This window comes from Musca vetustissima, unplaced genomic scaffold (genome assembly GCF_032173495.1).
Source record: "Musca vetustissima isolate MV318-11 ecotype Yass unplaced genomic scaffold, APGP_CSIRO_Mvet_v1 utg4886, whole genome shotgun sequence".
NCBI lineage: Eukaryota > Metazoa > Arthropoda > Insecta > Diptera > Muscidae > Musca > Musca vetustissima.
This window is the reverse complement of record NW_026877733.1, coordinates 24,697-39,650: the sequence shown is the minus strand read 5'-3', so window position 1 is coordinate 39,650 and position 14,954 is coordinate 24,697. Positions and strand designations below refer to the sequence as shown.

Genomic DNA, 14,954 nt, shown 5'->3' with positions numbered 1-14,954 from the left:
TGGGAAATACATGAAGGGCAAGTCCAAATTGTATTGGTGGAAAAAAAATAATAATGGACCGACACATCGTATACAAACAGTACGGCAGTGAAGTGGCCTGGAGCTATTTGCCAAAAAAGCGGAGGCTTTCGCTGCACATACATATAAATGGATGTATGTGTTTCATAAAACATCCACGCGTCCACGTTCCCATTATGATCATCACATGGCCTGGTCGATGGAATTGCAGCTCATTTCGCTGATGGGTAAGCAGCAAGCCACAACCCAATATTTAGTTTTCTTTGAACCTACAACTTACACATCATCTGTTGTTTGGAGGGATGGGGGGCGAGGCAAGGAAAGTCAAGCCGAAAAAAGTCCTGGTTTTTTTCTTCGTCGACAGGAGCAGCCACATCGTTTGTCCGTGAGCATCATTAATGCGAGCAAACGTGATCCACCAAATCGATTTTTGTCGCCATTGGTGACAATAATAACAGAGTAGCGGACCAAAGCGAATGCTTGTTTGAACAACACTTTAATGGCCCCGGGCCAGTGTAGTGGTCCACCAAGAAACGCTGCCAAATCTAAATGAGCAAAAAATACAAATCAAAATATTTGGCCAACAAATAATATGCCCCGAAAACGTGTTTGGAATGTCCAGGCACGTTGGCAGCCATCGAGGCACCCAAGTGGATAGGAGAGAGGGTGTGTAAGGGGATTCTACTGTTTGATAATATTGGCCATTAAAAACGGACAACTGATGATGATTCAGTTGGAGGCTAACGGACACCTTTTTGCCAGCCTACCCTTTTGGGCTGGGGTCCCCAAAAGACCAGAAGACGCAGAGGAAGCAGCAGCAGCAACAAATGATGATAGTAGGTTCGGTGGCCACAAACCGATATCAAATAGGCGTTACTGGCCTGTCAATGTTGAGTTACTGTCAAACAAATTTATGAGATGCAGTTAAGAGCCTGGGGCCCCATTTTCGCATTGCTGTCAAAAGCAAATCATCATCGAAGTCATTTTTAATCAAATAGAAGGTGATGAACTTTTTAAAGAATGTTCTGCGGCCATGGAAGAAAATTCATCTGAAGAATCGCCTGTAGATAAGCCCGGCGCTGTCGATGGCTAGCCCTAAAGGAGGCAAGCAGTTAAATGCGATCAGTTAAAATTTCAATTTCATTGTGGGTTTTTTTCTTTTGTAATCTCTCCTGGGAATAATCAAAATGTAATAAAATTGATCATTTCATGTGACCACAAGTCAGTCATTAAAGCTCAGCCATATTTCGATGTTTAGCTTGTGGCAGGTTGTGCAAAAAAAAAAATACAAAGAAGATGTTGGTTTGTCCGTCTGTCATCACCACCATAAATAAACATAGTAAAAGATGATTAGACCTAGAAGAACTTGACTTGTCAATATGATAATGACTACCAGCAGTAGCAGTTGCTCTGTGGCCATAACTGGAATCGGTAGCGATGCATTTAAGGGCAATTGGCCACCCGGTGTAACACCAGGTGCCACCAAAAGTTCTTGCATCTTGCAGAGGAAAACGCTTTTATTTTTCTCCTTCTCTTCTATTTTTTGACAACTATGATGACCATTAAGCCGCCGGTGGCACTTTACCACTTAACGTGTTTTGGAAATACAAAAAAAATTGAACTTAATTGAAACCACCTCTCCACCCATACCCCTTATTTTTATGGCGATAAAAACCATTCCTATGGCACATATAATAATTAAGACCCCAGGTATTGGAGAGTGGTCCCTTAAATGCAAGTGTCGTCATGTGCTAATGCCATGATTCACGGCAATCAAGTTCTATTTTTAAAGAAGAAGAAAAAAAATCACAAAGTGCCTTTATGATGGTGCTCTGCTCTGGATCTATCAGGGCATGTGGCAAGGCCATCTATTCTATTGGGAATCATGCCATCACAAACAGGGATTGCTATCATGAATTGGTCTTGTTCTAAATACAGGCCACGAACAGGTGGTAAACTTGGTCATGCCTACCTCCCTCTCCTCCTTGCCCACCTCGCCTTCTCATATTTCCCAGAGGTGACCAGACGACAATTAATTTACGACAAGCCATAAAATCCATTCAACATGTCAACAGCGTTGAAACGAACATCAAAAGCAGGGACGAACATCAACAGCAGCAGATGCATATGAGTCGATTGATTGGATAAGCTCTGGTCAAACACAACAGCCGCCACCACCAGCCATCATGCTAATAATCACAATCATGGTTACAACAACTCGTTGAAAGACAAACATTACAGGACACAAGAAAACTGATTCTATTTTTTTCTTGTTTGCTTTTCTACCCTACACGCCTAGGCTGTGATGTGCCCATAACGTGTTTGGCATAGTTTCTTACTTAGACCAGAGATCGGTCGGTCGATGGCAAATTACACACTTCAACAGCAATAACTTCTAGTGGCTGCGTTTAGAAGTCCCCAAGGATGTAGCACGTGCTTTGAATTAATAAAAAGATGAAAATGAAAGTGGTGGCTGGTTTCTTCAAACACCTTGCAGTGATCTACCAAGAATAGATAGCTAGCTGGACAACAAAACCGGAAGAAGTTGTTTGCGGAGCAACTGATAGCAATTGCCGTTGAAGATTGTTCTAATTTTGTATCTAATTTTAAATGTGCTATTTCTCCACTCGTTGTTTTTTATTGGGAACTGGTAATGATTAAGAAATCTGGTTCTGATTGACCAGGTGGAAAATGGGGCTACTGGGTGAATAATAAGTTAATTTTTTTTCTTCTGAACTAAAACTAGAATTTGGAAACACGTTTTTTTTTTCAAGGACCAACCAGGCGCGGATTTGTTAAGAATTTTTTTCAAGGACTCAAAAGACGTCGACTTGTTACATTTTTTCAAGCTCTACAATAGGCGTGGATTTTTTAAAGAATATTTTTTCCAAGGCCTATATATTTTTTCATGGACCTATATAAGGCGTGGATTTTTTAAACCATATTTTCTCAAGGCGTGGATTTTTTAAACCATATTTTCTCAAGGCGTGGATCTTTTAAACCATATTTTCTCAAGGCGTGGATTTTTTAACGAATATTTTCTCAAGGCGTGGATTTTTTTAAAGAATATTTTTTAAGGCCTATATAAGGCGTGGATTTTTTTAAAGAATATTTTTTAAGGCCTATATAAGGCGTGGATTTTTTAAAGAATATTTTTCCAAGGGCCTATATAAGGCGTGGATTTTTAAAAGAATATTTTTCCAAGGACCTATATAAGGTTGTTTTGGTTGTTTTGAAGAATATTTTTTCAAAGCCTATATAAGGCGTGGTTGTTTTGAAGAATATTTTTTCTAAGGGTTATATAAGGCGCGGATTTTTTAAAGAATATTTTTTTCAAGGCCTATATAAGGCCTGGATTTTTTAAAGAATTTTTTTTTCAAGGCCTGTATTTTTTAAAGAATTTTTTTTCAAGGCCTGGATTTTTTAAAGAATATTTTTTCCAAGGCCTGTATAAGGCGTGGATTTTTTAAAGAATATTTTTTCCAAGGCCTGGATTTTTTAAAGAATATTTTTTCCAATGCCTTGATTTTTTAAAGAATAATTTTTCCAAGGGCCTATATAAGGCGTGGATTTTTTAAAGAATATTTTTCCAAGGGCCTATATAAAGCGTGGATTTTTTAAAGAATATTTTTTCAAGGCCCTATATAAGGCGTGGATTTTTTAAAGAATATTTTTCCAAGGGCCTATATAAAGCGTGGATTTTTTAAAGAATATTTTTTCAAGGGCCTATATAAGGCGTGGATTTTTTAAAGAATATTTTTTGCAAGGCCTGCATTTTTTAAAGAATATGTTTTCCAAGGCCCATATAAAGCATGGATTTTTTAAAGAATATTTTTTCCAAGGCTTGGATTTTTTAAAGAATATTTTTTCCAAGGCCTAGATTTTTTAAAGAATATTTTTTCCAAGCGTGGATTTTTTAAAGAATATTTTTTCCAAGGCCTATATAAGGCGTGGATTTTTTAAATAATGTTTTTTCCAAGGCCTAGATTTTTTAAAGAATGTGTTTTCCTTTTTTTTTATTACAATTACAATTCTGCAAGTCGAAAAATAAAGCTAAAATTGAAAAAAAAGAAAAATCGTACAAGCCAATGACATATATACCAGGATTTTCCGAGAGATTGAGCAATTCAAATATCTATGACAAAACCAATTATCAACTAGCCCTAAAATCTAAAAATAATATCAATAGCCTATTTAGCAAGACAAATGTAGTATATAAGATAAAATGTAACGGGGACAAAACCAACTTATGCCAAAAGGTATATGTTGGTACAACAAAAACCAAGCTAAAGACAAGACTTTCTGGTCATAAGTCAGATCAAAATACAGACAAGCCATTAGAACAAAAGACGGCTCTTGCAGCACATTGCACAATCACGGGGCATACACCAAATTTCAAAGACGTTGATATTTTGACACAAGAAAACAATTACAAACGACGATTTACTTTAGAAATGCTTAATATAATAAATGTACCACAAGAGAAGAGAATGAATTACAAGACTGACACGGACCACTGTGCACATATGTATAGAAATTTAGTTCATAAGCACAGACGAATTAGAGTTTAGTTTAGCATAGACGGTGTAACAAACCTGTAGCTTCTCTCAAAACGTAATATTTGTGTTATATTATTCTGTGAAAACCTTATTAAATAATTGTATCTTTTAGTATTTCCCTGAAGATGACTGTCGAAGACAGTCGAAATATTGGAAAATAAAAATAAAAAATCAGAAATCATAATACAGCATTTTATTTAACCTTGAGCCGAACTAAATCCAAACAAGAAAAATAATACATCACAGGTTAACAAAAACAACAAAACAATGAATATTTTTTCCAATAAAAATATGTTCTACCAGGACTTAATTCTTAATTTATTTACCATCCAATACTCAATGTTTAGCTTCCATAAATCATAAATCTGGAACAAAAACACAAATGACCACGTGCCTCCATATATGTAACACCAACAAACTGTGTGGTTTCCAATAGCCCACTAAAATTCCTTGACATTTAATGACCTTACCCCCACTTCAAATATTTGGATACGATGCCCTTATAATCTAGAAATCCAAATAAAACAAAAACACAAAGAAACTGACCCACAGCGGATGTTTACAACCACATACTAATAAAATTAGCATACATGTCCTTTTCGATTGCAATACCATTTCCAACAAAAGCGGAATGAAAAGCAAGCGACCACCTTTATTACTTTCCAATGATGACGATGATGATCGCCGTGTCTTTTGTCACTGTTCCATTATGGTTTACCACCCCAACGAATTGTCCGATTGTCTTTGTGCCATTGTCTGTTAAGTGTCCGAAAAACTCATAAATTACTCAACTTATGTGATCCTTAACGACCTTGTTTGCCGTATTGTAAATGATCACGATTGTCATAGTCGGCAGAGAGGCACGGTGTGCCAGCCGCCACCAATGCACATCCACTAGGTGAGGTTTATGGCAAATTCCTAATCAATTTGCAATGCTAACCGGTGATTTCAATAGGTGTGAGGATATGTTTTTTTCTGCCGATTTCTAAAATTTTTTTGGAGTGTTTTATGCGGCTTCATGTTCATTAGTCAATGTTTTTGTTTAGTTGTGTGTGTTTTTTTTTTGCTGTTTGGGTTTAGGTAATGGTGGCTGGCCGTGTAGGTCCTTTTGTCCTTTTTTTGGTTGGTGGTGTATACATTTTGGGGGAAGGTGTGCGTTTTTTGGCAACAAAACAATTTGCTTGGGTGTTTAATATTTATTTTGATTTTTGTTGTTGTTGTTGCAACTATCTGTTTGTTAATGATTGCAATTATTTGGGTGTGTAAGCAAACACAGCAACACTGAATCTCTGTATAAATGTGTGTGTCTGTTTGTTTGCGTTGTAGGGATTGTAATTTGTATTGAGTTCGTTATGAACATTGTTGTGTTGTTTCCTTTTGTCATTGTTGTTGTAGTTGTTGGTATTATTGATAGTCATAGATGTTTTTGTAATAATAGAATGCTAATTTTTGGCTGTTATTGATCGTCAATCAATATTTACGTTCGAAAGAAATAACAAGAACGTTGAAGTGTTTAGCCAAAATATTAGATTTATTTGACAATAGATTGTAATTTCTATGCACAGTGTAGCGCGCTTCCGAATTCAGTGGAATTTGTAAACTGTATTTTGTATAACTTTGCTAATTGCAAAGATCAGCCACCGTTTGTGGGAAGTGATAGTGAAGTGTTTTTTTTTCTACCTACAATATTAAATGGAATCATGAAAAGCGAGCTTACTTCCCTAAACAATTTGACACGAATCGGTTTGGTTATTTTTTCTCGGAACTTAAAGGACTCAGATGGAGAGAGTTCTTAAAATTGTATTCAAATAATGCCAGAACTTATATTTTTTCCTCTAACAGCAAGGGATTAAAAGAATATTTTTTTTCGTAACAACAGAGAATTTTTGGTAAAAAATATATTAAATTTTGTAAACATATTTTCAGAGTTCAGAGAAGTGTGAATTTCTTAAAGTATATTTTTTCTCGATATGTCAAAATGTGTATTTTTAAAGAATTTTTATACCCTACACAACTATGTTGTCAGGGTATTATAGCTTTGTGCAGTCCCAAAAGTTTGTAACACCGCGAAATATTGGTCCTAGACCCACCTTTAAGTATACCGATTGTCATATTTCGACTAGCTGAGTCGATCTAGACATGTGTGTCCGTCCGTCCGTCTGTCCATTATATTTTGTAAACACGATACAGGCCACAGTTATGGACCAATCTTCACGAAATTTTGCATGTAGGGTGGGTTCTGACCAATGAAGACCCCTATTGTTTTTGGGAAAGATCGGTTAATATTCAGAGGATGAAATGGACCAAATACTTAATTTTTGTCGGTTTTTCTGGTCGCCCCAGAGGCCGCAATAATGGCCCGAACATCGTGAAATTTTGCATGGAGAAGGGGATCGGGCCAAAGAATAAGCATGCCTGTTTTGAAAAAGATTGGTCAATATTTAGCGGTTCAAATGGACCCTGACTTTTGTGTGGAAAATTACAAAATTTGTATTCTATAGCGTATATATTTACCCATGAGTGACATAGACCCGAGAAGTTGATATTATATCCAAGAGGAATGGTTGACCTTTAAATTAATACCAATTATATTGTTGTATGTGCTCGGATGTGGAAGTTACACCTAAATATTTACAGGTATCTCCGTATTCAGGGACGTACGCAGGGGGGGGGGGGCGGGCCCCCCGGAAATGAGGTTTTTTCACAGTAAATTTATGTTTGCAACAGCGATTTTTTCATTTTGTGTTATTTTCGAGTCGATATATAGACCACAAATGAACGTCGAACATCACAACACAACACACGGTGAAGGGAATCTGGACAATAGCTGTACCGAATACTCGTAATATTCGAAGAATATGTCAGTGTGAGCAAGGGGTGCTGTTTACCTCTAATCGGGCAAGAGGATGCAAATATCACGAAATATTGCCCAGGCTCGGAATAAACATCCGCAGAAAATTTGAGTTCCGTGGTAGTTGTGTAGGGTATCGTATGTTCGGCCCCGTCCGACTGTACTGATCCGCTCACTGTTTTTTTTTTTCAAAATCTATCACTTTGGGGATTTTAAGGAACGTTTTTATAAAAATCAGGAGAACGTGGTTAAAAAAATATTTTTTGATCAGCAGTAAAGTGTGGATTTTCTCAAGGAATTTTTTAACGATCTATAAAACTTGGACTTCTTAAAGAATATTATATTCATAGACCCTTAAACCAAGGATTTTATATCGTATGATTTAGAGAATATTTTTCGAAGAATCAACAAGGCGAGGATTTTTTAAAAAATATTTTTTCAAGAACTCAGAATTCGTGGATTTAAAGAAGGAATATTTTTTTTCCAAAGAAAAAAAGTCATTGATTTTTTAACTAATATTTTATACAAGGACCAATAAGACGAGGATTTTTAACGAATATTTTTTCCAAGGATTAAGAAGGCCTTAATTCTTCAAAGCATATATTTCCAAGGATTTTTTTAAGAATATTTTTTCCAAGGACCAACATGACGTAAATTTTTTTAAAAGATTTTTTAAAGAATATTTTCGTGGGCCTATATAAGGTGTGGATTCTTTAAATAATATTTTAAGGGGCCTATATAAGGCGTGGTGGTCCCATCTTCCTACTTAACCAAGGCTACGTAAAGATAATAGGTTGTACAAAGTTCCGTTTAAATCGGAAAGTCCGTTTGCATGTTAATATAAAACTAATTTTTAGCACAAGTTTGACCATTTTGTGGGAGGTACCCATGTGTCCTATATTCAAACGTGATCTAGGCTTGGTAAAGGTAACAGGTTGTGCAATGTTTGGTTCAAATCGGATATTCCATTAGCCTAATATTGGATTTGTAAATATTGAAAATTTTGACCTCTTTGGGGGAGGTACCATAACGAGTGGACCAATGGGTCCCTACTTCCTACTAGATTTAGGTTTGGTAAAGATAATAGGTTGTACCAATATTCGTTTAAATCGTAAAATCAGTTTGTATTTTAATATAAAATAAATTTTTTAGCAAAATTTTGACCATTTTGTGGGGGAGTTACGAGAAGGAGTGGAACAATATTCCCCACCTTCGGACATAAACTAAGTTTGGAAGAAATACTAACATGTGCAATGTTTGGATGAAATTGATCAATCCCTTCGAGAGTTATCGTGCGCACCAGCCAGCCAGACAGACGGACAACGCACGGACGAACATGTGTAGTAAATCGACTCCAAATTTTCTGAAACGGATTTGGTCCAAAGAAACATGGGTCTCAAACCAATATTTCGATGAGGCACATTTTCATCGTAGGGTATACAAAAATTATGATAAATATTTTTTATGAATAAATAGGCCCGCATTTTAAATCCTGCTTATTGGAATGGGTAGATTTTTTTTTCGATATGAGGAATAACTGCATATTAAGATCCCGCTGCAGGGTTTTATCCTACTTTTCCTACCAAAGATAATGTAATTTAGTTCCTAATAATTAAAAATACTTCTTCGCAAAAATGTTTTCAACATAGGTCCATGTTTTTACATATCCTAATTTCGGTAAGTAAAATTTCCTAACTCATTCCGCAATCAGCTTGTGTTACAATATAGGTATATTTTGTAAATAGGGGTATATAAGTAATTTTAATGCGCACCTCATGGTGAAAGGTATACACATTTCGGTCGGTTCTTAATTTTTAAAATACTCCTTACTTTTTTTAATGACAAACAGGGCTTCGAATTTTCTAAAAATTTATATTTTCCAATTTTTTACATTTTTTAAAGATTTTATATTTTATTCAAATATTTTTTTAAATCTCATATTATTTCCAAAACTTCATTTTGACTAAATGTGTGCATAAACTTCAAAACACATTTGTCCGCTTTGTGCCACTGTGTTTGCCTATTGATTGGTGGTGGTAAATATTGCATAGGCAAAAATACACGCTAATGATTAAAGGCTAATAAATTAACGATTTTGACACTTTTTTTGATGGGGCCCTAAATGAATATTCGATTGCGATAAAAATGCAAAAAAAAAAAATAGAGGCATGGCATGCAGATTGGCTAACATACATGCATGGCAAATAACACACACATTTACTCTCAACAAAATATATCGACATTACTCAGTTTCGAATCCACTCTGACTGACTGGATGTCACTTCAACAATTTCAAATCATCAATAAATAGCAAAAAAAGCAAAAATATTTCTGACTACTTTTTTTGCTGCTGCTGCTTTGAATTTACAACTAGTAATGATGTCGATTAGTTGTTGGCGAAAAATAAACAGCAACAACAACCACAACTTATTGCTAGTGTTGTGTCGGTCGGCACTTTATAAACCATTAATATCGATTAATTGAATGGATGCGCGCTGTAATGTGATGTGTATTTTGCTTTGCTTCAACACCTTTTGCATATAAATGTTCCATCATTTTGTTGGATCATTTTTAATAGCGAAAATCAAGCAAAAAGAAATGCAAAAAAATAAATATCATTAATTTTCGTCGTTGTGTTCGATTTTTACAGGGGGCGTAGGAACAGTAATAAATGGCCGTGGGAGTTTTTATGGGAGATCCGGGAAATTTGTCATTCAGTGTTACCTTCAGAACTTATTTATATGGAGATTATAAGAAAAAATGGGAATCTTAGGTGTTTTCAAGGGACAAAGAACAACTTGAGGAGCTGCATTAACTTCATCTATGAATTCATTGAATATGGTGAAAATTTCATTTTTAAGACCCACTGAAATATCGAGCTACTGAAATATCGAGCTCTACAATTAGTATATAAGCAATTTATAAGTGAAGGAGCCTTTTCAAAATAGCCTCACAAATTGCCTTCAATATGTTTGTCGGCATTTCTTCTCATCTCTCATTTTATTTATCACATTTGTTATTTTGCCGCCACCTTGTAACCCGGAAGCTGTACAGATATTTACCGAACAATGTTGCCCGGACATCAATTAAATTGCAATATGCGACGACTACCTCATTTTGCCTCTAAACAAAAACTACTTTCTTTGCCAAATATTAACACCTTGTTTGTTAACACAAAACAATACCTGGAGCTGGCAACAATTGTTGCCAAAAAAAAGTCGAAATTAACATGACCGCCGTTATCATCTCGATGAAGAAGTAGAAGGCTTGCCCACACATTTGTATGGCCTACCTTCTGATTGGTGACCACCACCAGCTAACCATTTGCATAATTCATTTGAAGAGTTTTGAGTATTGTATTTGAAATGTGTTTTTTCCATTACATTTCAATAATTTGCATTACCTTGAGGCCGACCGGTAGTTTCTTTAAATGATGATCACATTGTCCTCCCCATAATTTGTTTTAATTAAGTCCAATTTAAATTCGATGAAAGCGCTCTCTCTAACAACAAACGGTGTTCCATGTAATGCAATGCAATGGTGAAAACAACATTGTTTTCTGTGTAAGATGCAAATGCTACCAGAAAAAAACAAGCAACGACAAACTTTCCACCTGATCAACCCGCATCCAAAAGGGAATACATGTGAAGAGTTGTGTCGTTGTTCCGATACTTTGTCGGCCTGAATGTAAATGTGAGTACACATGTCAACGCACTACTTCCACTAAATGGGTTTAATGTACCAATAATAGTACACGGAAAGAAAATTTTTAATTTACTTAGTACCCAAAGGGTATCCAACAATTACCCAAATGAAGTCTAAATGAAGTTTCCTAGACTCAACTCAATCAATCTATATCAAAATAGTATTTAGAGGGGACAGATAAAGAGAGTTAAAGAATCAGATCATAATATTAAATCGATTACAAAATTTTTCATTCAAGGACATGTTACGTATGAGAAGAAAGAATTAAATCAGTCTTTAAATTTGTCGGGCTGAATATGACGCACAATATAATATGAACGAAAAAAAGTAAGTATTTTTCTATCCATTGTTCTTCTAAATTATATTAAACTGACTTACCTGAATTACAAACATAGATCTGAAAAATAAAAAAATATGTATTAAAAATGATTCCAAACACATTTTTAAAAAAATGTAAATACTATTGGAGTTCTGACATTATTTTAAACGGTTCCGATTTTAACCATTTCTATATTCAAACTTTTTATTAGTCAATAACAAAGATAGCTTAACTAATCCTACTAATACTAATTTTAGACCAAGTCCATTTCAAACAATCGTCGATTCAAGAATATGGGGCAGACTGCCTGGTTTGCTTGTGCGATCGATAATTATCGAAAGCCGTAACCGATTTGATTCTAACTTTCACCAAACCTAAATAAGATTCGAAGATATAATCCACTTATAACCAAGAGACTATAACAATTGTTTAAAAAGTCCACGCCTTAGGGCCTACAAAGAGGCTATAAAATTTTTTTATATAGTCCACGCATTAGGGCCTACCACGAGGCTATAAAAATTGTTTAAAAAGTCCACGACTTGGGGCCCACCAAGAGGCTATACAAATTGTTGTTAACAATTTTGAAATATGTCAACATTTGAAAAATTGGTAAATCTCATATGAAGCAGATTGAGAATCCGACACAAATATTGCACATCGTAACAAAAAGGAGACAAGGCGATATGTGCAACTATAGATAAATTAGTCTCCTCGCATATAAAGTGCTGCCCAGTGCACAGTGTGAACGAGTGAAGGCAATGGTCAATGATATTATTGGACTTATTGGACCAGATTTTCCCTCTGCGCCAACTCCTGGAGAAGACCCACGAAAAACACATCGTTACATTCCACCTATTTGGCGTTCCGTTCAGAGATGTTTAAAGCCATGTTCTGCAAAATCAATAGGGTTAAGCAGGATAAGTTTAACTGGCACAAGGTCAGCAGATAAAGTCGGAGAAGACCAAGAGCTTCTATACCGAACGAGGATTCAGACAAGGTGACCTTTTTAACATATTGCTGAAATGTACACCAAACAGCATGTACTCGCCTGCATCGGCATAATGGGCATAATGGGAAATAAGTAAGTGAACGAATTAAGAAGGAGTCGGCCAAAGTGGGACACGCAGTAAATGGCGAGGAGACCAAGATGATGGTATCACCTCGCAAGACGTTCAGTAGACTCGAACCAATTGTGGAACTTGAAAACCACAGCTTGGAGGCAGTCAAAGATTTTATATACCTTGGTACCACCATAAATAAAACTAATGACAGCTTTGAAATTAGGAGAATAATAGTGTTGGTCAACAGATGCTACTATGGTCTGAGTAAACATTTTAAGAACAATGCCACCTCTCGCCAGGCCAAACTCCCACCCTACAATACGCTGATACTAACCTTGCTGGTGTATAGTTCTGAAGCAGCTGATGGTTTATGCAGAAGACAAAGGCCACGAATTCGATGGAAAGATCATGTTAAAGACAACATTTCGGAACAGGGTCTTTAAAATTGGAAAAGCTGCGCATCGGCGCTTCTGGAATTGTTTTTAAGCTCGGTTTATGGAACAAATGTTCTGTCACAAGCCAGCTAGCTAAATAAGTAAATGAGACTGTGCCTCGGCAACTGCATTAAAGATACTCGGACCTTTTCGATACGCATCTAGATCTAAAGGCTCTCTTTTATAACGTTGGACTCCTATTTCTACAACATGCTGACCATCAACAAAGTTTTCATTACCTGCGTCCCAATTACTGCTGGCAAGCGACTTGAGGGCCTTTTTCCCAATCTTCAACTTATTGCATATAACGATTTGAACATGCTTTCGAATGTGGCCACGAAAATGTGGTTGCAGATTCAAAATTACATAATCAATGTCATTTTAATCTCCGCTGTCAATGAGGTAAACAATTTGTGGTGAACGATGCTGTGACAAACCGGGCAGAACCGCGGTCCGGGGTTTGTTCGATCCCTTCACGAACTAAAAGAATATGTAGCAAACATGCCCGACCATGGAGTCTCTTGCAGAATTCTAAGAGATTTGACTCCCTTTGAGTAGATAGTATTATGTATATTAAAATGTTGCTAAATTATATATTTTTCTAAGTGTACCACTATCTATGTAAATTTCAAATTTAGTACTTTAAAATTGTTTAAGCCGTTATTACCGAGAAGTCAATGTGTTTTTGTAATACCACTCTCAAAAAAGTGAAGGAAACGACAAAGAGCTACCAACAACCAATTGGAACTTGGTGAACTTAGAAATGAAATTTGTTGAACGCAAATGTGATGAGAAGATGGTTTAATGTGGTCATACGCATTCATAGTTCAGCATATTAGGAAGACTTCTATGATGACAATATACCATGTACTACCTTTCCTGTAAATATGAATGCTTGTCTCCGGATGGCTGGCTGGCTGACTGGATGTACGCATGACTGGTTAATGAAACCATGGTGTTTAACCAAAAAAGCAAAAATGAACTAACCGTAAAATGTCTAAGTCTGCCTTTGTGTGTGTTCTACGCCATCATAATATGCGGGGCTTTAACACTCTTTCTCTCTAAGCGCAACACTAATTAAGATGGCCACAAAACTAGGGAAAATTTTTGACTTAACATCGAACAAGTTGCTTGACTGTCATTGGTTATTCAAGTGTATTTATGAGATGACAGGAAGCACGCCAAACTGAACGCTTACATTTTTATGTGGTACTTGACAATTGTTTTTGTTTAACGCGACCCTAATCGCCGTCAAATAGCTTTAATTATCCAGAAGTAACGTATTTTTTTGTTAGGTTTAATGGTTTGACTATCATCATAAAGGCTCATAGAGCCAAACGGCTGCTAATTCAATTCTTCGGCTAACAATTTTTCCCTTTGGAAAAAAGGAAAGGAACCTATGATCAAATGTGTATTTTTTCTGCTTGACAAGGACCAGTAAGGATTTCCACATTTATACGGGTTGCATGAACACACACTCACACACAGGGAAAATTATCTTTCATTCCACACACGCACGTGTTATATGTAGAGGAAAAACTAAATGTAATGAAAATGAAAAACTGCAAGTTTTTAATCACTGATAAACATCATCGACCCCGCCGCACCACACCACACCGCATCGTTATAAATTGATTGGCAACTTACCTTTGTTTTTACGTTCGGATTGGGTTTGGGTCGGCAGCTGCTGCCTCATAACTCTCAACTATTGCAAATCGTTGTCCACACTTTCATTGTATCTTCTTCTGAGATACAATTCGATTTTTAATGGTTTCTCCAAAAAGTTATAACTGTTTCGAGCACAATGTGTGGCCGAGATATTTTAGTTTTGCTTTTTTGGAAGTTCATAAGATTTTTTTCCTATTCTAAAAATGAATTGGATAACTACAATTGTGGAGATGGCATTTTGGGTTCACATAAATTATTAATAAATCCACGCCGCCGATAGCCCATCAAAAAACATTTTTAAAAAAATCACGCCGCCGATAGTCCCTCAAAAAAATATTT

General features: G+C 36.0%; 1 protein-coding gene across 1 annotated transcript in view; it reads right to left on the bottom strand.

Annotated features, from left to right (window-relative positions):
• The window catches only part of LOC133322410 (juvenile hormone esterase), a 28,333-nt gene extending 13,690 nt beyond the window's left edge, over window positions 1–14,643 (bottom strand). The window contains exon 1 of the mRNA XM_061531406.1: window positions 14,595–14,643. Within this exon, the coding sequence (XP_061387390.1) occupies window positions 14,595–14,643 (49 nt within the window). The remainder of the gene's footprint in view (window positions 1–14,594) is intronic.
• Window positions 14,644–14,954: the final 311 nt, after the last annotated feature.